We start from the raw sequence: 27,653 nt of genomic DNA, 5'->3' as shown, positions 1-27,653 counted from the left end.
ACCAATTCCCTTTGCCCTGGGGACTTGGGTTCTTGGCTCTTCTCCTTCTCTCTACTTACCTCATCATCCCCTGGTGAACACCTGTTTTTAAGGGTGGGATGAAGATGATAAATCAGAGAAGGTTTGGTAAGAGATGTAAAAAACTAGCATAGGATAATTTCTGTGAAGGCAAAAAGGAAGGAGTTTCAAGGAAAAGGTATTCCAACGTTACACAATGTAAAGAGGTAAAGACAGGGAAAATGGTTTCTAGATTTGAAAATGGGAACATCTTTGGTAACCTCAGAGAGAAGTTCACTAAAGTGATGTGGGAAAAAGATTATGTGGGTTTACAATGTAAATATATGCTAAGAAAATCACAGTAAGGGAGTATAGACTATTTTTTCAAGGCATTTTGTTGAAAACTGAAAAGAAAGACAGTAGACTAGAAGATGCTTACAGGAAGCTCTTTTTAGAATATGGGAAACGTAAGCATATTTGTAGGAAGAGATGAAACACGTGACCAGAACACAGAGAAAGAGAGAAATGGATTATGTCAGAGATCGGGGGGATGTTTGAAAGGCAAGATTCCAAAGGAAACTGTGGCTGACAGTCTTGGTAAGGAGGGGCACTTCTTCAACTGCCAGCAGAGGGAAAGAAGACAAAGGATATGGCTTGAGGAAAGCATAAAAATTTGAATACAACATGAATGGCTGAGAGGCATGTGAATCTTCAACGGAGGTGAAAATCTGAGACTATTTAACCCAATCATGTCTAAAAATGCCAGCTATTCTTTCATTTCTGGCCTGCAAATGGAACAGTCCTGGCTTCAAGATTTAACCGTTGGCCTACTTTATTGCTGCTGATTATGCAGAGGCCAGTTCTTGCCCTCCATTAATCTGTGAGCGGGGGATAAACTGGGTTGTATTTCTAGGACCAGACACACATCAGATAGTTGATATCAGAAACTATCTTCCAAAGCACCACAGATGTTCTGTTTTTTTATGTTGGTGGTTGTTTTTTTCATTTTTGGTATATGTTACTCTAATCTAATTAATGGAATATGCTTAAAAGTAGCTATACTCATGATAAAAATCCGAAAATGTATGCCTGCCTGAACGATCTTCAGGTGAGGATTCATTTCTGTGATTAGGTCAAAAACTTTATACGCAGCCTTACATGACAATATGCCAGACTAAGAAACAGACTTTTAAGAAAAGGAATATAAAATTTCTCATGTCTAAAGGTATCCTTTCCAGATAAGACATGTAGTTGCCATTCTGCAAATGTTTATTAAATATTCACTATTTAAAAATTAAATTCATTTTCTGGGGTACATAGAGACAGAAAAGATTAGACTTACAGGCCAGAAATTCTGGGAACTAAAATATGACTATGTCAAGCAAGTTATTATTGAAAAATTCACTTACCCAGGACAAAGAAATGATGTTAATAAAACGTTTGTTTTCCACTTCTCACCTCCAAAGGCTGTAGAACAAACCAAAAGGGGCATTAACATAAAGACTTTTCTTCAAAGCAAACCAAATATCCATACCTCATGTCTGGTATCGGACAAATTAACAGACAGCACTGGGGGCCTATTCGTAGAAAATGACACTAGCAAATGTCCTAATACTCCCTAATCTAATGATCCAAATCAGAGATGCACATCACAGGACTGCCCCGGATAAGTCCCGCTCTAAAGATTGTGTCACATAAAATAAATCTAGTGTCAAAGGAAAGTCATCCAAACCAGTTTTCCTTTTCTAATCTTTTTAACTTCAAAACAAAACAAACCCTTAAATTCTAACCCAGTTTTAATTAATGGGACTAGATGGAAAAAGGGTGCACTGCAGAGTCTCGTTTATCTTGAGGTCAGTTTCAGAATTTGTTATAAAACTAGGAACCCTCAAGCCTGACATGCAACACACTTCAATGTCCATAGTAGGTCTGAGTCTCCAGGATGCCTCCAGCACTGTAGTTTCAGGTAGGCCGTGGGTGGCGGTGGGGAGATCAGTGTGTAGGATCAGGTGACCAAGAAGAGTAGAAGGGTTATGGCCACTTGACAGAACAAATTTACTTACAAACTTTTTACTCTCCTTTGCCCCTCTCTATTTTTTTTCCCCCACTTTAAAAAAAACAATTAAAAACTTAAGTCTCGGGCTTCCCCGGTGGCGCAGTGGTTGGGAGTCCGCCTGCCGATGCGGGGGACGCGGGTTCGTGCCCCGGTCCGGGAGGATCCCACATGCCGCGGAGCGGCTGGGCCCTTGAGCCATGGCCGCTGAGCCTGCGCGTCTGGAGCCTGTGCTCCGCAACAGGAGAGGCCACAATGGTGAGAGGCCTGCGTACCGCAAAACAAAAACAAAACTTAAGTTTCTAGAGTAAAAAATAAAAAGAAAATACTCCTCTGCTCCTAGTTTAAAAGTTGGAGATAAAACTGGCTGAGATCTGAAAACCGCTTTGATTTTTAAAAAAAGTTTTAACAATTTATAAGCAATTTTAAGTACCTCTTGCCCTAAAAGAAAACAACAAATTATATATATATGATTTGAATTCATAGCATTACTGGTAGGCTATTGTGAAATTATGAATTTTGGGTTTAATACAATTCTACTCAAAATCCTCATATATTTTTTGAAACATTAAAAATGCTTCTATAAAATGAAGCATTTTTTGACTAGGGCCACATGACAGTGTGTCTCAGAATGTTCTGCCTGATTAATATGCTACTTAATCTGCAGCTAGGAGAAATGAAGGACGGAGAGAAGATGAAGGGGAGGTGTGTCTGTCGGGCAGCGAGTACGGATCAGAACTCAAGTAGAGGGAACAGCATGTACGAAGGCAGGTACACAGGCTGACTGAAGAACTCAAAGAAACCCAGTACACAGAAACAGTGAGAAAGGGGGAGCAGGCAGGGGTCCAACCGTACCTCATATGTGTTAAAATACATCTGACCACCCTAATCCTATGTCTGTTAGAAAAGAATGAAAGAATAAAAGAACTCTGACAAAATTCACAGAAATTAAACACACTCACACACACATACATGAATACAGAACTTCACATACTCTATGCATCTAGCAAAGTCTAATATTTCTATTTGGGGTTGAGTCTAGCCAACCACACATTAAGGCACCTATGTAACCCTACTGTGTTTTAGGGTTATTCCCTAAACCTTATTCCTATCAGAAGGCCTTGGGCAACCCTAGCCCTGCGTCAGCATCTCCCTGGCATTTAAATTTAAATCCCACAGATTACCTATGGGACCGTCTCAACGTGACTACAGGATTCCTAAGCAGGGCAAACTCTGGCATTTACTGACCCCAGCAAAGTTGCTTTCTAAGTCATCTAATCATATCCCCATCCTTACTCTGTGGCTCTGATCCTTTTTTTCACTGAACTTTATTTTACTTCTGGAAAGCAAGAATACAAGAGAATGCAACAAATCATGCTACAAAAGTAACTTACTTCAGGGCTCTTTAAAACTGTGAGATCTTAATTTACTCTAAGTACAGTTCACTTTTATAAATATTAAATTGATGTAAGTACGACCTCTCTCATATAAGGTATTCCTGTATATACTACTTGTTTTTTAAAAATTTATTTATTTTATTTATTTATTTTTGGCTGCACTGGGTCTTCATTGCTGTGCGCGGGCTTCCTCTACTTGCGGCGAGCGGGCTTCTCTCTGCAGTGGCTTCTCTTGTTGCAGAGCACGGGCCCCAAGCGCGCAGGGTCAGTAGTTGTGGCGCACGGGCTTAGCCGCTCCGTGGCATGTGGGATCTTCTCGGACCAGGGCTCGAACCTGTATCCCCTGCACTGGCAGGCGGATTCTTAACCACTGCACCACCAGGGAAGCCCTGTACTACTTGTTTTAATGAATAAATCAGTGATACTCGTACAGTTTTTCCTTTATTAGTCTAAATATGTTTCTATGAATGTAGCAAATCTAAGTTGTTCAGCCAAACCTGTGATGTCAAAACTTAAGGAGGAGAGACGGGATGATGGATAAGCAGCACCCAAATCTGTTTAACCCACTGTTTAAGCATGTCTGAACGAGCAAATCTCTGGACAGTCATCCACTTCACAAGCTTCATTAAATAAGGATACACACCTCTAACACGTATTGTTTAAAGAGCATCAGCCGCCAGACACAAAGGCTCAGACAACTAACGCAGCAGGTTAGACTCCTGATCTGAACGCCCAGCGGGGTGGCTTTTACTTACACTTATAGAATCTGGCAGCGACATAGCCTGCAGGAGTGCCCAGCAGCACCCATAAGACCACAGCACAAGTCATCAGTGCTCCTCTGTTGGCAGGTGACAAAAATCCCAGGCAAGCAAAAACTAAAAAATAAAGTTATGAATTTTATTGTGGTTTCCTTTGAAGTGACAGAAGACCCCTCTCATTTTTTAAACAATGAACTAAATACAACTTCATGAAAATATGCTCTCTTACCAGGCAACCATACTGAAACTTAGTTAATATTTAAGGCACTGTGTCTATAGGATCACACATAAAGCAAGCTCCAATGTGGAAGTCTCCTGTCAGGGTCCGTAAGACCCCACCTTTCCTGTTATCAGCAGAGGCGCACTGGATGCTCATGAGTGCTTTCAGCTCTTCTGAGATTCAAGCACAGCTTTTAAAAGTAACATCAATAAAAAATATTCCCACTATAAAATATTCTCACTTTTTGTTCCTTTTAAAAACAATACTGAGTCCTCTGGGGTGAAAAAAACCTTGTAACATTAAAACATAAAGAGATAAGAAAGAATCTAATCAAAGAACAAAACGGGAAAAAAGATTTCATAGTACTATTTGTTTTGTGAACACAAGTTACTGAAGGGCTTGGTCAATGACTTGGGAAATTCTGGTTCCTACCCTTATTCAGCTAGTTCGTTTTATTTGTTCTTCCCTATATAACCCTCCCAACTAATAAGAAAAGAAGTACTATCTTATATTTATAGCAATTCCTAGCTTTAAACTGCAAGTCAGAAGTTACGGTTTTCTCAGAAAGAAATCCAAAAACAGATGCAGGTGGCTTTCTAATCCCAGGAGCACCAAAGTTTCCAGTGTTTCCCCTGGGTGCACACAGCCAAGCACACACCATTGCACACCCTCTGATCAGCACCAACTGAAGAGGAGAAACTCACAATCGATGACAGGAAACCAGACAGGGTAACTTTAGACGGTCTACTGGAATTTCAGCTAAGGTGCACCCCCCACCCCCAGTTCCTCCCAGGCCTGAGAAATGGATTGTTCTGAAGCAAAACAGTCCATATTCGAGCAGTAAAGGGAAACAATCCCTATCACTTTCTAACCTAGGCTCTCTGAAACGTTCCTTCCTTACAAGCTTACTTTCTAGCTGACCCAAACAAAGATTGGAGAGGGGCAGAAGGCAGCTCTCAATAAAATTTTGAAGCAGAATTTCACCCTCAAGCATCCATTCTGCTCTAACGCCACCTCAGCGCTCTGGGGATTCTGTGCAATCGCCTGTGTCCAAACCTCCTTCATGACTCGTTTTCCCAACGTACCCTCTTCAGTGTAATATACTGACAAATGCTAGCCTCACCCATCACACCGGCATCTCCTTATCTAAGTTGTTAGTAGATAAACATGTTCTAGTTAGTCTTCAAACTGAGCTGAAAGGTGCAAATCAGTAAACCCCAAACTTATTCAGGTGCCAGACATCTGGCATTGATAATTCTCTTCCCAAACATTTATGTGGTTAATTGCATCATAAAATCTTAGAACAATTTTACTAGTAGAAAATGATTATAGTATTAGGTATTTAATATGCAACCAAACATAATGACAAATGTTTGCTAAAAAAATTATTGAAAGGTCAGTGGTTTCTGAATTCTTCTAGTAACATTCATGTGTTACTGTTCATCAGTAGCACACAACAATAAAGGAAATATGGGGAAACGAATGCATAATTCAGAAAATTCTTTTCATAAACAGTTTTTTCTCTTGTAACTAGGAAAACTGAAAGACCATGGCATTAATATATTTCCAGAGAATAGTCTCAGAGCCACTCCTGCAGCTGATGAATACCTCTAAGGGATTTCTATTTTTAAAAAAAGAGAAGAAAAAGATTGTCCTAATTGACAAAACCTTAATAAAATTTCTGAAGATTTTCAGGTGGCACAAGGAAGAGAGACTTTTTGTGTAGGAAGATCTTTCCTGAACACTGCTAGACAAAGAAAGAGGTCTTGCTTCCTAAATCCTGCCAAGATGGAAAGGTCTACAAAGAGCTTCCTGTCCCATCCCCTTCTCCTTTCTCTCTCAGTGGAAGCCAAGAAACCTTACGCTCTGGTGGGACAGGATAGTCAACCTGCGTGACCCTGCTGCCAGGCTGCCCAGACTCAGACCCAGATGGTCTTTGAGGATCTAGTCATCTGCAGCTCCAGTGCTCCCACAACAAAGTCCTGGTCTCTATGCAGCTGTGAGGGAGACATGCAGAGTCAACTTCTGGCACAGCTAACCTTGCCCCAGGTCACTTATGGCCAAAGCACACAGATTCTGAGAACCAAGAGGACTCTCAGAAACAACCTAGCCTGGCTACAACTCAGGAAAACTGGATTTCAAATAATTATTTAGAGAAAGTAATTTCTACTTTGTAATTTTCACTTAACACTTACATAGAGTCACGAAAGTCATAATTAAAATCTGTGTCCCTGATCCCAGGAAGACTGACAGCAGCATTCCTTTTCTTGGAGGACGGAATATATCACCATGAACTAGCTTCCAGCCAAATTCTTCCTGGGCATCCTCCTAAAAAGGAAATAAAATCGTTTAAGTGCCATGTGGTATCACCAAGAAAACTAGACAGTTTGTTCACTGTTGAATATGCGGATATGGAAATCTAAAAAAAAAACCCTTACAAATGTTAATATTTATTTCAGTTTTGAAGTATAAAGCTTGACTCATGGAGCTTTATGTAGCTTTCTTGAATTATTTTGAAAGGAATGTTGTGTGTTAAGGTCTATAAATATAGTTACTGAGAAACTTTAAAAAGTAATACAAAGATAATGTGATACCTAGTTCTAGTCTAATAAGTCAAGCTTTATGATCCAATTTGATGGCGATTTTAAGTCATACTCTATAGTCTTCTTAACCTACACTTACTAATCCCCAAAACAAGCAAATGGTATTAGGTCTCATAGCTACTTTGCTTGTATAGTAGGCTTAGCTGTGAAAATATTAATAAGCTTGTGTCACCAGCCCAAACTGCTCCCCTATCTCCAGACACACATACACACCTGCCTAATCAACAGCTCCACTGGGTTGTTTAATGGACACCTTGAACAGAATTATCCACAGTGGAAATGATTCTCTCTCCCCGCCTCTACCTGCTCTACCTGCACTCTCCCTCAGTAGATAAAAGCTCTATCCTTCCAGCTGCTCAATCCCCAAATCCTTAGAGTCATCCTTGATGCCTCCTTTTACTTTTTTCACACTTCACATACAATCCTTTAACAATTCTTACAGTTCTAGCTCTAAAATATATCTACAGGATCCACCACTAGCCCCTGGTTCAAACCATCCCTTCTCACCTGGCTCTCACGGAATTCACTAAACTAGTCTGTTTCTGCCCTTGTCTCCATTCAGTCGATTCTCAATACAGAACCAGAAAGATCCTTTTAACTAATCAGGTGGTTCAGACCAGAAACGTGGGGTCATTCACTGGCTTCTCTCCCTCTTCCACCCTCTCCACAGTCAACTGGTCGATCAGTATTCCATCCCACCTCCTGAACACCCTCTGTATCTATCTGCCCACTTCCCTACTTCTTCCCTGCCACCATCCCCTATCTCTGGGAACTCTCTAACAGTCTCTTGACTGGTCTCTGTGCCTCCAATATTGCCCGGCTCCAAACGATTCTCCACATAATGTTCAAGTGATTTTCCTGAAACATGAATCTGGCCACTTCACTGCTGTTTAATATTCTTCAACAGCTTCTCAATGACCTTCAGAATGCACAGCTTAGAAGTCCTTCAAAATTTGGTCCCTGGTATTTTTTCAGCCTCCTCACTTAACATTTCATCCAGGGTACATCTGTATCCGTCCCCCAAATTCCCACTCAAATTTCTATCTTTGCGAGCAGTAGACAAGATTTAAAAACTAACATTCTAGTATTTTATAGTTTCACATTTTCATTTAGATCATTAATCATTTCAATATAAGCAATAAAGTTGGAATCTACCTTATTTTTTTACTAGATGGCCACCCCCCTTTTCCAAAACTATTCATCAAATCTATTTTTTCTTTGTTGATACACTTTTGTTAACCTCCAAATTTAGACTCATTATTATTATATATAGAAAATATTTACTTGGAATTTCTTCACCAATCCTCCTAAATCTCTCTTTAGGATTGTTATTTATTTTCTACTAAAGTATTTCTATAGTAATTCCTTCAGGTCTGACAGACTGATTCACTGCTGAAGTATTTGTACAGACATTCCTTCAAGTGAAGGTGTGTTGGTGGTCAACTGGTTTTGTTAGTCTGAAAAAGGTATTTCACCTTCATTTTTGAAAGACAGCATCTCTGAGTACATGATTCTATGTAAATAGTTAATTTCTCTCACTACCAATTTAAAAATATTATGTTTTGAGCTTCCATGGCCAATTTAATTGTTTTTCCTTTGCAGATGTTCACTCTTTTTCCCCTCTGGCTGATTCTAAGATCTCTTTTCTATGGTGTTCTGTGGTTTTGGCCAGTTGATCTAGGTGTGGATTTCATTTTATTTATTCCTTGCATATATTGTGTATCCTTTATCTATGGATTCTTATCTTTCATCTGTGCTGGAAAATCGTAGCTGTTACTTTTTCATATATCTTATACTCTGTCATTAATAATCTTAATGTCTGAAATCTTTGGGACCTGGTGTAAATTTGTTGTTTATTGTAAATTTTTGTGAATTTCTGATTAATAGATCATACTTTATTGACCTTAAATGGGGGGAATCTTGCAAATCCAAATTTGAGAGACTTTCCTTCAGAGTATTTCTACTCGATTCTGCTGAGAATCAGAAGGCATTTACTAACCTAGAACCATTTTGCCCCCCTTCAAGAATCCAGGCTTAATACATAGGAGATCGAGGTTCACCATGACCCAAGGTTTAATGTCCCAATTGGTTAAAAACTTGATATAAGCACGGGCCCAAAGGAGAACTTCAACTTCTCATGCTTGTACTGCTTCCTGCTGTGGCCTCACTCAATTTGGGGGGATGGGGTGGATCTGGGGGAGTCCTTGGATACCTTTTTATTTTTCCTTTTTTTTAACCTATTATAAGCCCAGCAATGAATCAAGTCTGGTACATCAAGGGCTAATTTGTTTATTCATTCATTCAACAAATATCTGTTATCACCAACTATATGCTTGGCACTGTTTAAAACACCAGAGGTACTACAGTGAGTGTAACAGAAAAATTCCTCTTCTCATGAGTACACCTTCTCATTGGAAAGGCAGACAATAAACAAAATAAGTAAAATATATAGTACTCTAGATGGTGATAAGAAGTATGGATGTGGGGTGTGGGTGGAGAGGATGTAATTTTAATGGGATGGTGAGGAAGGTCTCACCGGGAAGATCATATCTCAGTGAAGACCAGAAGCACGTGAGGGAGCTCTCTGAGGGATGAACACTTGAGGAAGACAGAAAAGCAACTGTAAAGGCCTGGAAATGGGAACCCGCCTGAGGTGTCTGAGGAACAGCAAGGCAACCAGCATGGCTGGAGCAGAGCTCCAAGAGCTACTGCAGAGCCTTATGGACCACTGTAAAGACTATGGCTTCACTGAGTGCAGTGGAAGTCACTGGAGGGCTGTCATTGGGAGTGAAATGACCCTGAACAGATACGCTCTGATGGCTATGATAAGAGACTGGCAGGAGGGAAAGAATGGGAGCAAGACTGGAAGTAGGGTTTCCTGGCCTGTACCCCAAGGCCACCTCTGTACAAATAAAGAAAAAAATTCCATTAACTCAGCAATTATTTGGAATTGTCAATTATGAACAGAGTATTGTGAAATTATTTTAATCAAATATTTAATAAGGCATACAACCAATAAAATCATGGAAAAGCAACTGTGGAGTTCAAGTGCTAAAAAGCTTCTAAACATTAATATGTTCTTTTTTTCTAATTAGAAAAAGACAGAGAGATGGGGGGAGCTAAGAAGCTGGGGAAGAGAAAACAATGAAAATCTGAGTTTTATGTATTCATTACAAGTAGTGATTCTTGTGGAAATTTTGTTAAAGAGCTGCTAGGAAATTAAAAAGTATAAAATGTAAAACATTATGGAACTTAAAATGCAAATAGATGAAGTTGAGGCATTAATTACTTTGAATCCACCAAAAGGTTGAAATGATAAAAACTCAGTTAAAAGTAATTTTTAAAAATTAAACATACACACATACAAAAATTGCTTGGGAGCTATTCTACTCAATTTTTGCTGTTTCACAAACGGAATGTCTGCTGGAAATAGAGACTCTGACAGAGTTGATGGCACATAAGTGAAAAGAGGGCAGAGCTGGAGCTGTGCACCTGCACCCTTTCTGCAACCTCTACTGATGCAGATGAGGCTGTGAACAGTTCAGCTCTGAGAGCTGCGGTTACTAAATTTCTACAGAAAACCAATCCTTAAGGATCATTTTCTTATTTGAAAATGTGAATTCAGGGTAACTTTTGAGAAGAATGTTTTAAAAGCAGATTCTGTCTAAAGCTATTATTTAAATTTTTTCCAAAGAAAAAATAAAGACTATCCTCGGCAGACCAAAGAACAGTTCAGATGTTTCACTCACCGTAGAATCCATCTGATTATATCTGGCAATATCTTTATGCAGCGTCCGTAGCATAATCATAGCCACCATTCCAGACAAGAAGAGGACAATGACCAAGGAATTCATGATGCTGCAGAAATAAGCATGTTAGGATTAATCTACAGCTTAATCTTTGGAACAGCAAAACTCTTTAAAAACTATTTATTAAGTAACATTAAAACAGCATTAATCAAATTAAAAACTTGACCTAAAATCCAACAAATTCAATGAACTGTGTTCTGCTGCACGGCCTTCTAGTGGATACATAACTGTATGTACTTATCATAATATAATTTTGTGGTCTGTTGAGAACTAGAATTTTTTCGGTCAACATTAATAACTACTGTGCCCAAATTAGGGCAACATAAGCTGCAAGGATCAACAATGGACTGGTCTGTACCCTCAAGAAATCTACTGAAAAACAGTTACTCAGTAAATTAATGAGTATCAAAAAAGATTAGTCAGTAAAGTAGGAAAAGGAGAGCGATGGCACCATGAACAGCTCTCTAGATAAAAGTTTTGAGTCATGCTTAGAGAATGATAATAATAATAAACAGTCGTAACAGCTGCAGTGGCTTGTCTACGGAGCCCTCTTCCGTGCCTGGTAAGGTGCTCAAATGCTCTGTTTCATTACCTCCTTCAATCCTCAAAATAGTCCCATGAGACAGGTTATTTCTAGATAAAGAAATGTATTCTGAGAAACTGGGTGATCTAGCCTGACTCACAACCAGTGACTAAAAGCCAGGACTGAATCCAAGTCTATCTAATTCAAAAGCCCAGCGTTCTGAATAACTGGAGAATCAGAGTGAATGGGATGTTCAAAGGGACAGAGAATAAAATAAGGACAGAGCATAAAGAAGATTAATTCTATACTCTTACCTAAACCACTGAATGTGGGTATGAGGCATAGATTCCAGAATGTAGTCCCATCTAGATGCCCATCTGATATTCTTATCTTCCTAGAGGGATTTAAAAACACACACACACACTCTTTAAATAAGAATTTGCCAATGAAGCGTGTTAGGAATCCAAAAATTTCCATTCACAGCTTAACATTCCAGTCAAGATACAATTCCTCATTATCGTAACTTGGGTTAGTCATTAGACTTATGGACCTAAATTTACTCAAGTCTCAGGAAAATTAGGATAAAATTAAGCAGTAAATAAAATATAAGAGTTCCTAAAAGTATCTACTTACTTGTATTTTTTTTAAAGTCTTACTTTAAATCTTAATTAGCAAAGGCTTATTTTAAATGTCAAGATTTAGAGCTTTAGAGTATTTAGTTATTTTCAGAAAATTGAGTGGAATAGCTTATTCTTTATTCTCTTTGATGCTATCTATCTATACCTATGAGACATCTAACCAGACCAGAGTCATAACCTAGGTACCTGAGCATCTGGCAGGTGTCACCCACACTGAGCTCTTAATACCTAGAAAGAAATATGTACAATTTACTGCACCAGGCTTGCAAAATTACACACTATTTAGGTAGGGACAGTAAACGTCACAACTATATTGGATTGCCAAGATAGTTTATTAAAAATAGAGGTGGAATATTGCCCAAGATTCTCATAAAATGAACTTTTACTTTCCTCCTAAGAAAACACTCCCTTGAATTACCTAAGAACCTATATAGATTATCTACCATCAGGAAACTCTCCATTTAAGCTTACACTCAAATCCTGATTTTAAAAATGGTGTTGTTTGCCCAAATGCTTGTTGCATATCTTTGACACTTTCATACCATCCTTCATGCCTCATTTCTACCTTTTGCCTTGCTTGTATCTCCTATGGCTTAACACTTTTAATCAGGCTCAGTTCTCCAATTCCCCATACTTCTTATTTAAACGAAGACTTAGTTTCGAGGGCAATTATGTTGCCTGGTGCACTGACAAACTATTCCAAAAATTAACTCATTAAAAGCTTATCTATTTGACAAGCTAATCATACTTTTAATTAGTTTAAGTAATATGAATTTAAAATCAATTTCTGAGTTATACTAAAGATAAAAATCACACTCACCTGGAAGCTAACAGAATAAGTATAGGCAATTCTGATCTCCCCAGAAGCCTTGTTACTTATATCCATGGGGGGTCCAGAGCAGTCTGTTTTATCTATATGGGTGTGCTTGAAGCTGTGGGAAGAAACATTTTGGCAAGATGCTGATAAAATAGTTTTTTTAAATGGAGTAAGGTTAGAGATTTTGTACGTATTTCACAATGCTGCTGATAGTCAAAAGTGATTCATATCACACTGAATAGTACAAATATTTACTTCATATAAATAAATGGCTTAGTTATAAGTGTACAAAATTGTTACTCAAAATAAGAACCAAACTTTGGAAAACATTACTTGAAGAGCATTAAATAATCTTTAAAGAAATCAAAACAAACACTGAGGGAGTTTAAATTAACTGCCATCCTGTTACGGCATGCATTGCTTTACCACTAGTGGCACAAGAAAATGGCTATATCAGTTGGGTGGGGGAGTGGGGAGTCATGGAAAGAAAAGAATACTCAATCAAAGAAGCATCTCACAAATAACTGAGGAGTACTTTCACACTAAAAAAGCTGACAATTTGAAGAGATGCCCTTTCAATGACTTATCACATACTGGCATCTAACACTGCATGGAGACTTTCGAAATGACACACTAATCAGCTCATTTGGGCCTCTGAAAGCCACAAATATCTGAGGTAATGCTTTTCCACTGTAAAAGGGAACATGGTCCTAACCACTTATGTTCTCCATTCCAAGCTGACATAGAAAAGCTGTCAAAAACTGACTGAAAAACAAAACAAAAAGGCACCCTGGCTACTTACCATGACAGGAAAATAAATATTTGTATGGTTTCTCTGGGAAACCCATAACTCAATAACAAACCATGCTAAAGGAAGTTTTAGTAAAATCAATTAAAACACCAAATTATATGCCAGAATACTGATTAAGGAAAAAGTTAATTGGTCCCAAAGTATTTATTCTTTGGGTCTAAATTTCACTTACAGTTATTTATTTTTATCTATTGTATAATTACCTTTTTGGTTCAAGTTTAGCAGCCACTAATCTTGCTCCCATGGATCCAGTTTCAACAACATGGTAGTATATTTTGATATCAACATGGTTAAAGATGTAAAATGTATCTCTTTCATGGAATTCTGACTGTGGAGCAGAACTTAAAGTTAGTGGTAGAAAACTGGCTATAAAAGTGTCGAAGGGCTTCCCTGGTGGCGCAGTGGTTGAGAGTCCGCCTGCTGATGCAGGGGACATGGGTTCGTGCCCCAGTCTGGGAAGATCCCATATGCCGTGGAGCGGCTAGGCCCGTGAGCCGTGGCCGCTGAACCTGCCCGTCTGGAGCCTGTGCTCCGCAACGGGAGAGGCCACAACAGTGAGAGGCCCGCATACCGCAAAAAAAAAAAAAAAAAAAAAAAAAAGTGTCGAAATATAAAATTTTAAAATAAGCCAAAACAAGTAAGAAAATTTGAACTTGGACAGAATTTTAATCCTTCCCCATAAAAATGTGTAAGTTTTAACTTTTTTTTTTAAATTGTAGTTGTTTTTTTTTTTTTTGCGGTACGCGGGCCTCTCACTGTTGTGGCCTCTCCTGTTGCGGAGCACAGGCTCCGGATGTGCAGGCTCAGCGGCCATGGCTCACGGGCCTAGCAGCTCCGCGGCATGTGGGATCTTCCTGGACCGGGGCACGAACCCGTGTCCCCTGCATCGGCAGGCGGACTCTCAACCACTGCGCCACCAGGGAAGCCCTGAAGTATAGTTTTTAATAGAAGTACAATGCTGTGCTAGTTCCTGGCGTACAGCAAAGTGATTCAGCTATATATATATATTCTTTTCCACTGTAGGTTATTACAAGATATTGAATATAGTTCCCTGTGCTATACAGTACAACCTTGTTTATATTTTATTTATAGTAGTTTGTATCAACTAATCCAAAATTCCTAATTTATCCTCCCCCCCCTTCCCCTTTGGTAACCATAAGTTTGTTTTCTATGTCTGTGAATCTGTTTCTATTTTGTAAATAAGTTCATTTGTATCATTTTTTTAGATCCCACCTATAAGTGATATCATATATTTGTCTTTCTCTGTCTGATGCACTTCACTTAGTATGATAATCTCTAGGTCCAACCATGTTGCTGCAAGAGGTATTATCTCATTCCTTTCTATGGCTGAGTAATATTCCATTGTGTGTGTGTATATACCACATCTTCTTTATCCACTCATCTGCTAATGGACATTTAGGTTGCTTCCATGTCTTGGCTATTATAAATAGTGCTGCTATGAATATTGGGGTGCATGGATCTTTTTGAATTAGTGTTTTTATCTTTTCCGGATACACGCCCAGGAGTGGGATTGCTGGATCATATGGTAACTCTATTTTTAGTTTCTTAAGGAACTTCCATACTGTCTTCCATAGTGGCTGCACCAACTTACATTCCCAGCAACAGTGTAGGAGGGTTCTCTTTTCTCCACACCCTGTCCAGCATTTATTATTTGTAGACTTTTTGATGATGGCCATTCTGACCGTTATGAAGTGATACCTCATTGTAGTATTTTGATTCTCATTTCTCTAATAACCAGTGATGTTAAACATCTTTTCACGTGCCTACTAGCCATCTGTATGTCTTCTGTGGAGAAATGTCTATTTACGTCTTCAGGCCATTTTTTTGATTGGTTTGTTTTTTGTTGTTGTTGAGTTGTATGAGCTGTTCGTATATTTTGGAAATTAAGCCCTTGTCAGCTGCATCATTTGCAAATATCTTCTCCCAATCTGTAGACTGTCTTTTCATTTTGCTTAGGGTTTCCTTTGCTGTGCAAAAGCTTATAAGTTTGATTAGGTCCCATTTGTTTATTTTTGCTTTTATTTCTATTGCCTTGGAAGACTGACCTAAGAAAACATTACTACATGAGAAAACATGTCAGAAAATGTTTTGCCTATGTTCTCGTCTAGGAGTTTTATGGTGTCATGTCTTATAAAGTCTTTAAGCCACTTTGAGTTTATTTTTGTGTATGGTGTGAGGGAGAGTTCTAAGTTCACTGATTTACATGTGGCTGTCTAGCTTTCCCAGCACCACTTGCTAAAGAGATTGTCTTTTCTCCATTGTATATTCCTGCCTCTTGGTTGAATATTAATTGACCATAGTTGTGTGTGGGTTTATTTCTAGGCTCTCTATTCTGTTCCACTGATTCATATGTCTGTTTTTCTGCCAATACCATGCTGTTTGGATTTTTGTAGCTTTGTAGTATTGTCTGAAGTCTGGGAGAGTTATGCCTCCATAAGCTTAAACTCTTTATAAGCCAAAACTAACTGGCAGAGGTACAAATTACACTTCTTTAAAGTTTTAATTTTTACATAAAACTTTAAAAGTACCTGACAATACATCTCTTATTGTCTAGCTTTTCCCTTAGAAAATAAAACAAATAAAATTTTAAATATTATATGTTATGAGCATGCTAAATGTTACACATTTTAACACTTTTCCTCCACAGAAGTTTAAAACTTCAGAATAAACCAATAACCTAAATTATTCAAGAGTCCTTGGTCAACTCTCACAAAAGCATTAACCAAATAACCAGTTTCATGATCAAGCTCATGCTAACTTCTACTACCAGGTCATATTCATTAAGAGATTAAATCAGGTTGACTTCATTATACAAAATTTAATATATATCCCCAATAATTTTGATTACTTTCTAAATTAATGTCTTCACTTTATTATTTTACTTTTTAAATTGTAAAAGAATGGCCTCAAAGATTGATACCTTTTTAAAAAGGTATAATATCAAACTTTTACAATACAATATTCTATGGACTTAAATTTGCAATACAAATTTCATGGACTTATTATGATGTCTTTTTGGCAGTCAACCATGAACCTTTTTTTAATATGTAAGATTTATGAATTTAACTTTTAACAGAGTCAGAACATACAAAGTCCTAGCCCATAGCATAGTGTTTAGCAATATAAGAGACACTGCCAGTAAATGTTAAACTGAATCTGAATTATTTTAGTTCTGGAGTTATAAATTGTTAATCTGGCTTAAATTTAAAGACTAGGTATGGGAATTCCCTGGTCCAGTGGTTAGGACTCAGCGCTTTCACTGCAGCAGCCCGGGTTCAATCCCTGGTCGAGGAGCTAAGATTCTGCAACCTGCATGTCACAGTCAAAAAAATAAAAAAAAGGACAGAGTAGTTGTCCTTCAGAACATCTGAACTGCACTCATTCAATGAATATAACAATTTTTGTCCAGATAAAGATTGACTCCTTCTACCAAAAAGCCATATTTTAAAAAATAGCATAGAGTTAGTTTATCACAAACTTACATTAATAACACAGGCATCTTTTGCATGGCCTTTATCTGTAATGTAACAGCCAATAGGAAATCCAGGATTACAGAACCTCTGACCATCTTCAACATCATAACACCATGTTACTGGCATATTATCCACAATCCTATGCACAGAAATAAAAGTCAAGTTAGAAACCACCAAACATGACTAAGAATTACTTCCCAAATCTGTGTCAACACTTTGTAAAATTTAAATGTCTAAAAATGCCTTAAGGTGTCAAAACTACAATCAAAGAATTTTGATAAAATGTGGTACTTCATAAGTAATAGTATTGTGCCAATATCTGACACACTGTAGTGGGAAAAAAAAAATCTCTACACCTTCTTTGAAAAGGAGTAAATAAATTAATTTACTGCGATCGCTAATATAACAATACCATTATCTAGACACCTAAGTATAATTTACCTTCAGCGAACACTCAACAGCTCTAAATAGGTGCAAAGCAATATATTTAGTTCCTTGGGAACAGTTTATGGAATAGTATAGAAACAAACGTCTTTTATTACTCAGGTAATTCAATAAAAAGGAGAAGAATATAACTGCCAAGATATAGGGAAATATTCAACTTAAGGGCCACGCAAAAAAGTGAAAATAATAGTATCATCTAATAAAACCGTGTAAATCCAACTTATGTCTAAAAGAAATGCTGCTATAAAGTTAGAGAAATAAATCTTTCAAGTTCTATAGTGAAAAAACTTTTTTTAAAAAAAGGATAAAAATAAAGAGTAAAATTTTGTAGTCCTGTATAATTACATTAAAGTGCAAGCATAGGGTCTCCTATGCCCAAAACGCATCACAGGATACAAATTTTAAAAATTACTGAAAATATACTAGCTGTATTACAGTCATAAGACAACACTCCAGGGCATGTTTTATTTGTGAATTAATGTATGCCTCAGGAAGTAAAATTATGATACTATATTCACCCAGGTGTACGTTAATGACCTAATAAAACATGTCTCATCACACTTAAATGCTATTTAATAGTACCCAATATACTAAATCTTAGAATCACCTACACTATTAAGTTTAGTATTATTATAGCCAGCAGGCTAGTAGTTCCCATGAAAATACTAAAATATCAGAAGCATGAAAACCATGCTATATAATATAAATAATTCAGATTTTTTGGAGGCCTCAAGAATCAGTTAATTGCTTTAATTTTTTAGATAGACAATGAAGTTCAGGCAATGAATATAAAAGAGCAATATATTAATTTTAATATCTTTACACTATCAGAGAGAGTACTACATAAAATTATAGTGCTAGTTACAAAATGAGAATTAAGGGGCAATTTAGGGTTTTTTTAAAGGTGAACATCCTAAATTTATCATTTATATAATGCCTTGACATAACCTTTGCCTGGCTGGAAACAAAAAAAACCCAACAAAGCCTTGGAAATAAATGTAAGAAAACTTAAAGAATATAATTTTCAATTACTGCCTTGCTAAGTTGGGAAGTAGTAGCTATTGAAATTCATAACACCAAAAATATTTAAAAATTCTATTTTCAATCTGATATAGTGAAAAAGAGTAAAAGAAGAGGACTCAAAAGGTTAAAGGTCGAATGACTGGCCCCAATTTTTTACCATTAAGGACTGCCTTCCATTATTTCCCTCTACCCTCATGGGCTCCATCTGAAACACTTCTGGCAGTCAAGCTTCATTTATAAATAACTCAATTTTCCCAATAAATTAATTTCTAGAGTTTCTGATGAGAATGGAATAACCCATGTTGCCACAATACACTCAAAAAAATAAAAAAAGTGCAGCCAAAAGCAAAGAAACTTGGTATTTAGGTTATTCTACATAGTTTTTAAAATTTATTTATTTTTATTTTTTTCTTAGTTTTAATATAAGTTAATTTACACTATCTAACTGGGGTTTTGAATTTTTGAAAATAGCACATCATTCTCCTTTGCCAGCCTACGGGATCCAAGACTGGCACTCACTAGACTAAAATATCTTCAAAGACCCCTCTCTGTCCAATAAGCCAGAGTCTGGTGGTTTTATGGTACTAAAAAAATTTAAGTACTTTGATAACTAGCTAAATAAATTACACTTTTATAAATAAAATGTCACAAAGACGTGGAAACTTAGGCAAAAAGTATAATCACAAAACTTGTAGAGTAGAGGGAATTCAAGTGTCTGCTGCTGGTATCAAAACATTAGTCAGGGGACTTCCCTGGTGGTGCAATGGTTAAGAATCTGCCTGTCAATGCAGGGGACACAGGTTCGAGCCCTGGTCCGGGAAGATCCCACACGCCGCGGAGCAACTAAGCCCGTGAGCCACAACTACTGAAGCCCATGTACCTAGAGTCCATGCTCAGCAACAAGAAAGAAGCCACTGCAATGGGAAGCCTGCGCACTGCAGCGAAGGGTAGCTCCTGCTTGCCGCAACTAGAGAAAGCCTGTGTGCAGCAATGAAGACCCAAAGCAGCCAAAAATCAATAAGTAAATAAATTTATATAAAAAAAAATCAATCAGTCTCAAGAATCAAGAAGTAGCTTAACGTTATTCACAAGAAGATCCTCAAATTACATTCTAAAGTCCCAAATAAGAATTGAAAGTATTCATCAATTTAGATATAAAAATTAACTACTGTTAATTAACTGACTGTTCTCTATAATGAGAACAATGAGTTGGTGCACTAACTAATAATCAGTCATTTTATTCGTTCAGAAGGTAGTGTGGGTAAAGTGCTATGGGGGAAGAACTACAGTTCATTCATGTGATGGAATGGTATACAATTACAAAAAGAATGAAGTAGATATAGAGCTATAGATGTGCTTTACATGGAAAAATGCCCATATTTTCTTAAACAAAGTGATCAATTTCAGAATAATATGTACAATAATTCCATTGTTATTTTAAAAGGTACATACTCTTTTTTTTTTTGCGGTACGTGGGCCTCTCACTGTTGTGGCCTCTCCCATTGCGGAGCACAGGCTCCAGACGCACAGGCTTAGCAGCCATGGCCCACGGGCCCAGCCGCTCAGCGGCATGTGGGATCTTCCCGGACCGGGGCACGAACCCATGTCCCCTGCATCGGCAGGCGGACTCTCAACCACTGCGCCACCAGGGAAGCCCGGTACTTACTCTTTTATATACCTACATGTGCACAGAAATCTGGAAACAGGGCTTTCCCTGGTGGCGCAGTGGTTAAGAATCTGCCTGCCAATGCAAGGGACATGGGTTCGAGCCCTGGCCTGGGAAGATCCCACATGCCACGGAGCAACTAAGCCCGTGTGCTACAACTACTGAGCCTGAGCTCTAGAGCCCGCAAGCCACAGCTACTGAGCCCACGTGCCACAACTACTGAAGCCTGCGCGCTTAGAGCCCGTGCCTCACAACAAGAAGCCACGACAATGAGAAGGCCGCACACCGCAACGAAGAGTAGCCCCCACTCACCACAACTAAAGAAAGCTTGTGCACAGCAACAAAGACCCAACACAGTCAAAAATAAATAAATAAATTTATATTAAAAAAAAAATCTGGAAACATACAGGAGAAATAATAGTGCTACCTCTGGGGAGCAGGATTAAAGAAGTTGAGGGTAGTAGAAAACACTTTGTATAATCTTTCATATTTCTAAGGGTTCCTGCTATTTCATCTCTGTCAACTCTGCTATCTATGCTTAAAATCAAATTACATAGTAAAAATGTCTGAAGTCAGCCAAGGACAGAAATATACTCAACTAATGGTTCACATAAATGCGTCAATATGAATCAAATATTTTCTAAATGTGTAATGAACTGATTTAAGGACTAAAGCCCATTGCCTAGAATTACCAGACTATATATCTGTGATATGGCTTAGATTTTTTGTTAATGGATTCAGACCTGAAATAATAAACTTTTCTTATTCAACTACAAAAATCACTATCCACCAGCATTGTTCCAGTTTATTTTTTTAGGCAGAATTGTTTAAGTTTGCAACTATTTTAAATTATTCTTCTTGTTATTAAGCATCTTGGGATCAAAACAGTACCTATGTTAATTGCATCATAAATAAGTTAAAAATATTTCTAAGTACTTTATTGTCAGGAATCTACTGAAGAAGAGGTGCTTCTATTATCTTTAAGAGGAAGACTCTAAACAGGATTCTAAGAACAGAGGGTAGAAGAGAAAGCTAAAAATCACCCATAGTGGGCTTCCCTGGTGGCTCAGTGGTTGAGAATCTGCCTGCTAATGCAGGGGACACGGGTTCGAGCCCTGGTCTGGGAGGATCCCACATGCCGCGGAGCAACTAGGCCCGTGAGCCACAACTACTGAGCCTGCATGTCTGGAGCCTGTGCTCCGCAACAAAAGAGGCCGCGATAGTGAGAGGCCCGTGCACCGCAATGAAGAGTGGCCCCCGCTTGCCACCACTAGAGAAAGCCCTCGCACAGAAACGAAGACACAACACAGCAAAAATAAATAAGTTAAAAAAAAAAAATCACCCATAGTGACCTAAAGAGTCATTCTTTCATTCAGTCAACAAATGGACAGCTAGCTGTCAGAGTAAATGGAGGTAGAAGGGGTGAAAATGAGCCTTAAGGCTCATAAGGACTGAGCCTTAAATATGATTTTGAAGGCTGGAAAGAACAATTTTAAGCAAAGAGAAAACACCAAGGGAAACTCTTCAATGACTGATGAATGAGAAATGTATCCTGAGTTACATTAACTCAGCAATTAAGTAGTATTCTCACAGTAGCTTACAGGAAAAAAGCTCTTGGCTTACGAGAAACCAAAGAAATGAAGACATGAGGAGACTTTCAAGTTCCTGTTAGCACTGAGGGTCAGATGAGAAAGAAGCTGACGCAAGTGTAACAGGTACGTTTCCTTCCTTCTAACAGAGCTCTGCTATGGGAGACTCATTTCTATGTGGTTCAGCTGTATTTTACCCAGGTCTAGCCAATCAGAGTGAATCACCCTAATCACAGACTCGTTCATGAATGGGCATGTGACCCAGGGTTGCCCCTCTCTAGGACTTTTTTGTTCTACGTGTACGGAGGGGAGGATGGGGAGAAACCAAGGAGGCAAGAGGGAATGAGAGGTTCCAACAATCCTACTGAGCCACAGGATCTGGTCATGTCCAAACTGAAATCAATGGTTCTCACCTCCCTGAGTGAGGGCAAACGGGTCTGAGATAGTGACAGGACAAACATTCAAGAGGAAGTCTACAAAGATAGTCTTCCTGTTCACCACCTCCAGCACCTTACACTTTTTGAAAGAGGCAAAACATATGTAAACCATGACCACCAGAGAATACAGGCATTTGTTGGCAAAATTATCTGGAAGAATAACAATTGGTTATATTTAAAAAGTTGGGGTTTTGAGACCCTTTTTTAATACTGTTTGAATATTGTATAGTAAGTAAATACTCCTGGGGAAGCAAAAAAATTTTTTTTAATGCTTTTTGATTATAATGCAAACTGGTAAAAACACTGTTAATGTTACCTCATGTTTATAAAATAAAAAACAGATTACACAAATTATAAGTATTTTTATTGGAAGTAGATGCTATTTCTCAAATATCAAATGAAAGTTAAATTTTGTTTTCCTATGATCTTTTTCACGGCCTGCAAGTACAAAATAACAGTATTTTTCTAGAAGACTGATCCAGGTCCTTTCCCAAAGCACAAATATGCTCCTTTTAACTATGTATGAATAAAAGAAGTGCTCTAGGAAACAGGTCTGTGTACCTAAACAAGTACCAGATATTACAATAATCTAAGTGCAGAAAATGATGATACTTTAAGCTGTCAACCTTAGTAATCCTCTGGCAAATAAAAGTCACTACTTCATATTACTAATAACAAAAAAAGGAAATAAATTTATTTGCTATTTTTATAGAATCAATGAAGTATTTACACATTCAATGAAACAGAGGTTTCTTCTTTTAAAGGAAAAAGCCCCAAATCCCAAATCTCCACGTCTTACCAGTGATGTTGATAATTCAGTAACATGCTTTTTTTCAAGAATTCTAACTTTTGTTTGTCTTCAGCTTTCTCTGTATGGTATGTTTTTGTACAAACAAGCTTACAGGTCTCCTCCTTATTAAATGTAAACTGTATTAAAATAAAGTGGAAAGCAAATTAAGAAAAAATATCCAGGTCCTTCATGCCTGTAACATAAATAGAGTAAAAGCACTGGTCTCCTTAAATTACTTAAGTGCATTAATATTGATAATAAACATACAGATATTCCCCACAGATCAAGCAGATTTAAATTTCAATCTTATTCTGTTTCTCTAAAACACTAAGTCATCAATTTTTCTTTTAATAAGTAACAGTTTTTATTTTTATTTTTGATAATTTCAACCAACCCATCTCTTAAATATAAGTGAGTCCTAGGAGGGGAAAATACCCACACGTAGAACAAAACAACATCAGTATCTCCATAATAATGTCCCCTGATAATGTTTTGGAAATTATGGATTTGAAGGCTTCCTATTAATAAACAGGTAAGGTTTTATGTCTGTGTATTATTCATTCAGTGGATATTTGTTAAGTGTCTCCTATGCACCAGGTGATGGAGGTTCAGCAGTGAACAACACAGACTGTGATGACACAAGAAAAAGTTAAATCTGGATGTCTAGAATCAGAATAAATGTGATTCTTTTTACTCACATTTGAAAAGATTGTCAATTTTTAGGCAGCTATGTAATAACAAAGTTGAAACAAAATTTGATAATTTTTTAAACCAAAGTTTAAAAACTAAGGAGTCCTCCAATTCTGGAGTCTAGAACTTATTTCATGAGCATGAAAACACACACATTATATTATTCATAACATATTATATAACGTAGGTTTACTTTACCAGGGCCTATTTATGTCTTAATTTAAAAAATCCATTTCCTAGTTTTCTTAAGGCTATAATTTATTAAACTAATTATATATACTCTATAATGTAACTATATATAGTCCAATACACCTTTTAATAAATTCAAACTTTATTACAGGGAGTAAAAAAAAACCCAACTTGCATATGTTTCACTTCAGAGTAGTCCATTCTTTTATACATTATTTATTAAAATCCCTAAACCAGTTATTGTACATCATCTGACAAACCAATGTTTCAAGTGTAGTTCACTGCTGCCACCTGTCAGCCAATAGTTTCGTTCTCAAGGCGTTGCTATTTCTGTGAATACCGCAATATTTATGTAAATATTTAATAGTTTAAATCTTATATGAACCTTATAGGTTCCATCTAAAAGACCGGGAAATGAAAAAATCAAACGTATACATACTAAGGAATCAGAGGGATGTGTCAAACTTAAAGCAGAGAAGAGACATTATTAGTTACCACAAAAGTAGCAAATCTTACACCGCAGTCCGACGCTTACTGGGCTCAGGCAAGTCAACGGTGTGTTCAATTGTGAAGGAAAATAGCAACCCTAAAGACGACACTTATCCATCATAATAAACGCTTATTACCTCATGTAACCCTCCTAACAGCCCTATGACAAAGTCTTCTTTGCTGACTCCTCCTCCGTCTTCCTGACCCATTAATACCAACTGCCCCAAGGCCCGGTCCTTGGAATTCTTCTCTTCACTATTTTTACCCACTCCCTTGGGGAGTTGATCAATTCCTGGCTTCAAATACCAACTATACACTAATGGTTCTCAAATACACGTATCTAGGCTGAACCCCTCCTCCAAACTGCAGACACGTATTTTCAACTGTTAACTCAACATCCCTACTTGTATGCCTACCAAACATCTCATGTCATGTCAAAACAAACTCTTCCCCATTCCCTCCAAACCTGCTCTTCCCCCAGACTTTCCTATCTTAGAAAACAGAAACTCCACACCCCACATCCCACCTCTCGGCAAACTGTTGGTCCCAACGTCAAAACACAGCCAGTTTCTGAGATGCTGACCGCTTCACAACTCCCACCCTTACCCCAATGATCTGAGTCACCATTAAGTCATGCATATTTTCAGGACTGATAGTGAGAGACTCCTAACTTGCCTCCTGGCTTCTCACTCTCCCACGGTCCATTCTCTCTACAACAGTCTTGGTGATCCTGTTAAAATCTAACCCTACCCAAAACCCTTCAATGCTAACCATCTTGCCCAGATATACAGGTCAAAGTCTTTACAATGGCCTATGAGTGGGCTACATGATGTGGTCCTATTACTCCTTTGCCCTCATTTCCCACTATTCTCTGTCTTGCTCACCTGCTTGAGTCGCACCAATTTTTCTCTGTACCTTGAATACACTGGGCGAGCGACATCTCAGAACCTTTGCTTTTGCTGCATCCTTCACCACATCCTCCCCTCTCCCCACAAATTCACATGGCTCACTCCCTTACTTGCTTCAAGTCTTTTGCTCACCTCTCAGGTAAGACTTTCTCTGGCCTATTTAAAATTGAAAATTCTCCATCCACCATCCCTGATTTATCTTCAATAGTTCTTTCATCAGCAACTGACACACCATGTGTTTCAGTAATTCGTTGTTTCCTTCTCCCCATCAGAATACAAGTCCACGAGGACAGAGACTTTTTTGGTTCACTGCTGTACCCCACAACTACCACAGTGCCAGGTACGTGAAAGACATTCAGCAGTTGTGTTAACTGACTGAATGAGTGAATATGAGTGGTTAGACTTGAGATTTTATGATCCTATGATAGGTGGCTCCAGCTTCACATAATGCGCACGGTATCTTGCACAGTTTTTTTCCTGACCTCAACAAAAGTCATCGATAAAACGGCAAAGCAGATTTGGGGTTTTGTTTTGTTGCTACTATTATTTTTACTGCAGATCTAAAAGAAGGCAAAATTCTTTGAAAAGAAGGGATAAAGAATCAATACTGAAATCAATGCTGAAAAATACATCAATACATTTATGGTTGCCTTGGGGAAAAAAATCTGGTATCTTGGTCCCATGTTTCTGTTAACCTATGCCTTGATCTTAAGAAATGCTTGCTCTGTTTCTTTAAGCTTGGAGCTTAAAGAACTTGTTTTAGCACAAATCTTGATCCTAAAAAATTCTAGAAAACTCCAGGAAAATGTTAGGTGCATATTCTTTCTCCATTTTAAAACACTCCTTCTGTTCTTCTATTTTACCTCAACTCCTAGGACAAAATTAAATCTGAAAAGCACTAGGCCTGGGCTTCCCTGGTGGCGCAGTGGTTAAGAATCCGCCTGCCAATGCAGGGGACACGGGTTCGAGCCCCGGTCCGGGAAGATCCCACATGCCGCAGAACAACTAAGCCCGTGAGCCACAACTACTGAAGCCTGCATGCCTAGAGCCTATGCTCCACAACAAGAGAAGCCTGCGCACCGCAAGGAAGAGCAGTCCCTGCTCACCTCAACTAGAGAAGGCCTGCGCACAGCAACAAAGATCCAACGCAGTCAAAAAAAAAAAAAAAAAGCACTAGGCCTAAAAGAAGGGTCTTTTGCATAAGCAAGGCATAATCTTTACATAAAAATAAACGAACCCTGAGTAGAATCCTACTAAAGAAGTAATTTGCCTTTAAAGTCTACACCAAAGGGACAAAACTTCTCTGTGGATTTGCATATTTTGCTGTTTACTGTTGGAGGCTCCTGTTGTCCCTCAAGTTCACTGAAGGTGTTACTGATGCTCTTCCCGCCTTCCATCATTTCTTAAGATCAAGGCATAAATAAACAGAAAGATGGGACTGAGAGACCAAAGGAGTATTTTAAGGTAGTTATACAATTTAATAAATATGCTGAAAATCACCCTCTGCTATAAAAAGAATGCAACAATTTCCAAAGTAATCTTTTAAAATATCACATCAGGGAAATATTATACAATTAATATGCTTGCCCTACTCAATACCACCCATGTCCATATATTTTGAGTTCCTTCTTTCCCAGTGACTTCATCTCATTAGGTCTTCAAAGCTACTGTCTTTGGAAAAAAAAACAAACTCTGGCATCTTTACGGTAGAAAATCTCAAATTAAAACATTTTAAGAGGACATACTTACGGTTGAAAACTATGAACCTGCAGTGAATTAAAGGTGTACAATTATGTCTTCCCCGAGTGCTTCACGGTGTAGATACGGTGCTGGAGTAAGAGGTTAATGGCACTAACCGAGGCTTTTGGGGGATTTGCTGGACAGATGCTCAACGTAGTAAGGGCCAAGGGAGACAGAAGGTGGTGCTTAGTGAGAAAGCAGGCAAGACAGCTAATCATGGGGTCACAGAAGAGACAGGTGTGACACCAAGAGAGGGAGCTGTTAGGCTGGGGTCAGGTTACAGTCACTGAAATGAGTATGCCCACACGGACAGATGCCCACAGAGAGTTAAAGAAAAATGCACAGTGCAGAATAATATTTTAAAACATAAACACACACATTTAATTCTATTTATATATGCTTGTAAGTACATGGAAAATTTCAGGAAAGATTAACAAGAAACTGTGATGTGGAACAGGGCGGCGGGGGGAGAGAAACTTCCTTTTCTTTTTATAGTCTGTATCATTTAGTTTTGTATACGGTGATACATTATTATTACAAACTAGTTTAATTTTTCTAAAAGAGAGAG

General features: G+C 38.0%; 1 protein-coding gene across 1 annotated transcript in view; it reads right to left on the bottom strand.

Annotated features, from left to right (window-relative positions):
- Positions 1 to 27,653, bottom strand: part of TM9SF2 (transmembrane 9 superfamily member 2) — a 57,738-nt gene that overhangs the window by 13,586 nt on the left and 16,499 nt on the right. Inside the window, exons 4-12 of the mRNA XM_082859689.1 lie at positions 23,079 to 23,206; positions 17,130 to 17,259; positions 13,830 to 13,954; positions 12,819 to 12,930; positions 11,675 to 11,754; positions 10,778 to 10,886; positions 6,621 to 6,753; positions 4,203 to 4,322; positions 1,407 to 1,464 (exon numbers count right to left, since the gene is read on the bottom strand). Coding sequence (XP_082715815.1) covers positions 1,407 to 1,464; positions 4,203 to 4,322; positions 6,621 to 6,753; positions 10,778 to 10,886; positions 11,675 to 11,754; positions 12,819 to 12,930; positions 13,830 to 13,954; positions 17,130 to 17,259; positions 23,079 to 23,206 — 995 coding nt within the window. The remainder of the gene's footprint in view (positions 1 to 1,406; positions 1,465 to 4,202; positions 4,323 to 6,620; positions 6,754 to 10,777; positions 10,887 to 11,674; positions 11,755 to 12,818; positions 12,931 to 13,829; positions 13,955 to 17,129; positions 17,260 to 23,078; positions 23,207 to 27,653) is intronic.

This window comes from Leucopleurus acutus, assembly GCF_964270905.1.
Source record: "Leucopleurus acutus genome assembly, chromosome: 18".
Lineage (NCBI taxonomy): Eukaryota > Metazoa > Chordata > Mammalia > Artiodactyla > Delphinidae > Leucopleurus > Leucopleurus acutus.
Note: the sequence above shows the minus strand (reverse complement) of the source record. Positions and strands in the feature narration are given on the sequence as shown.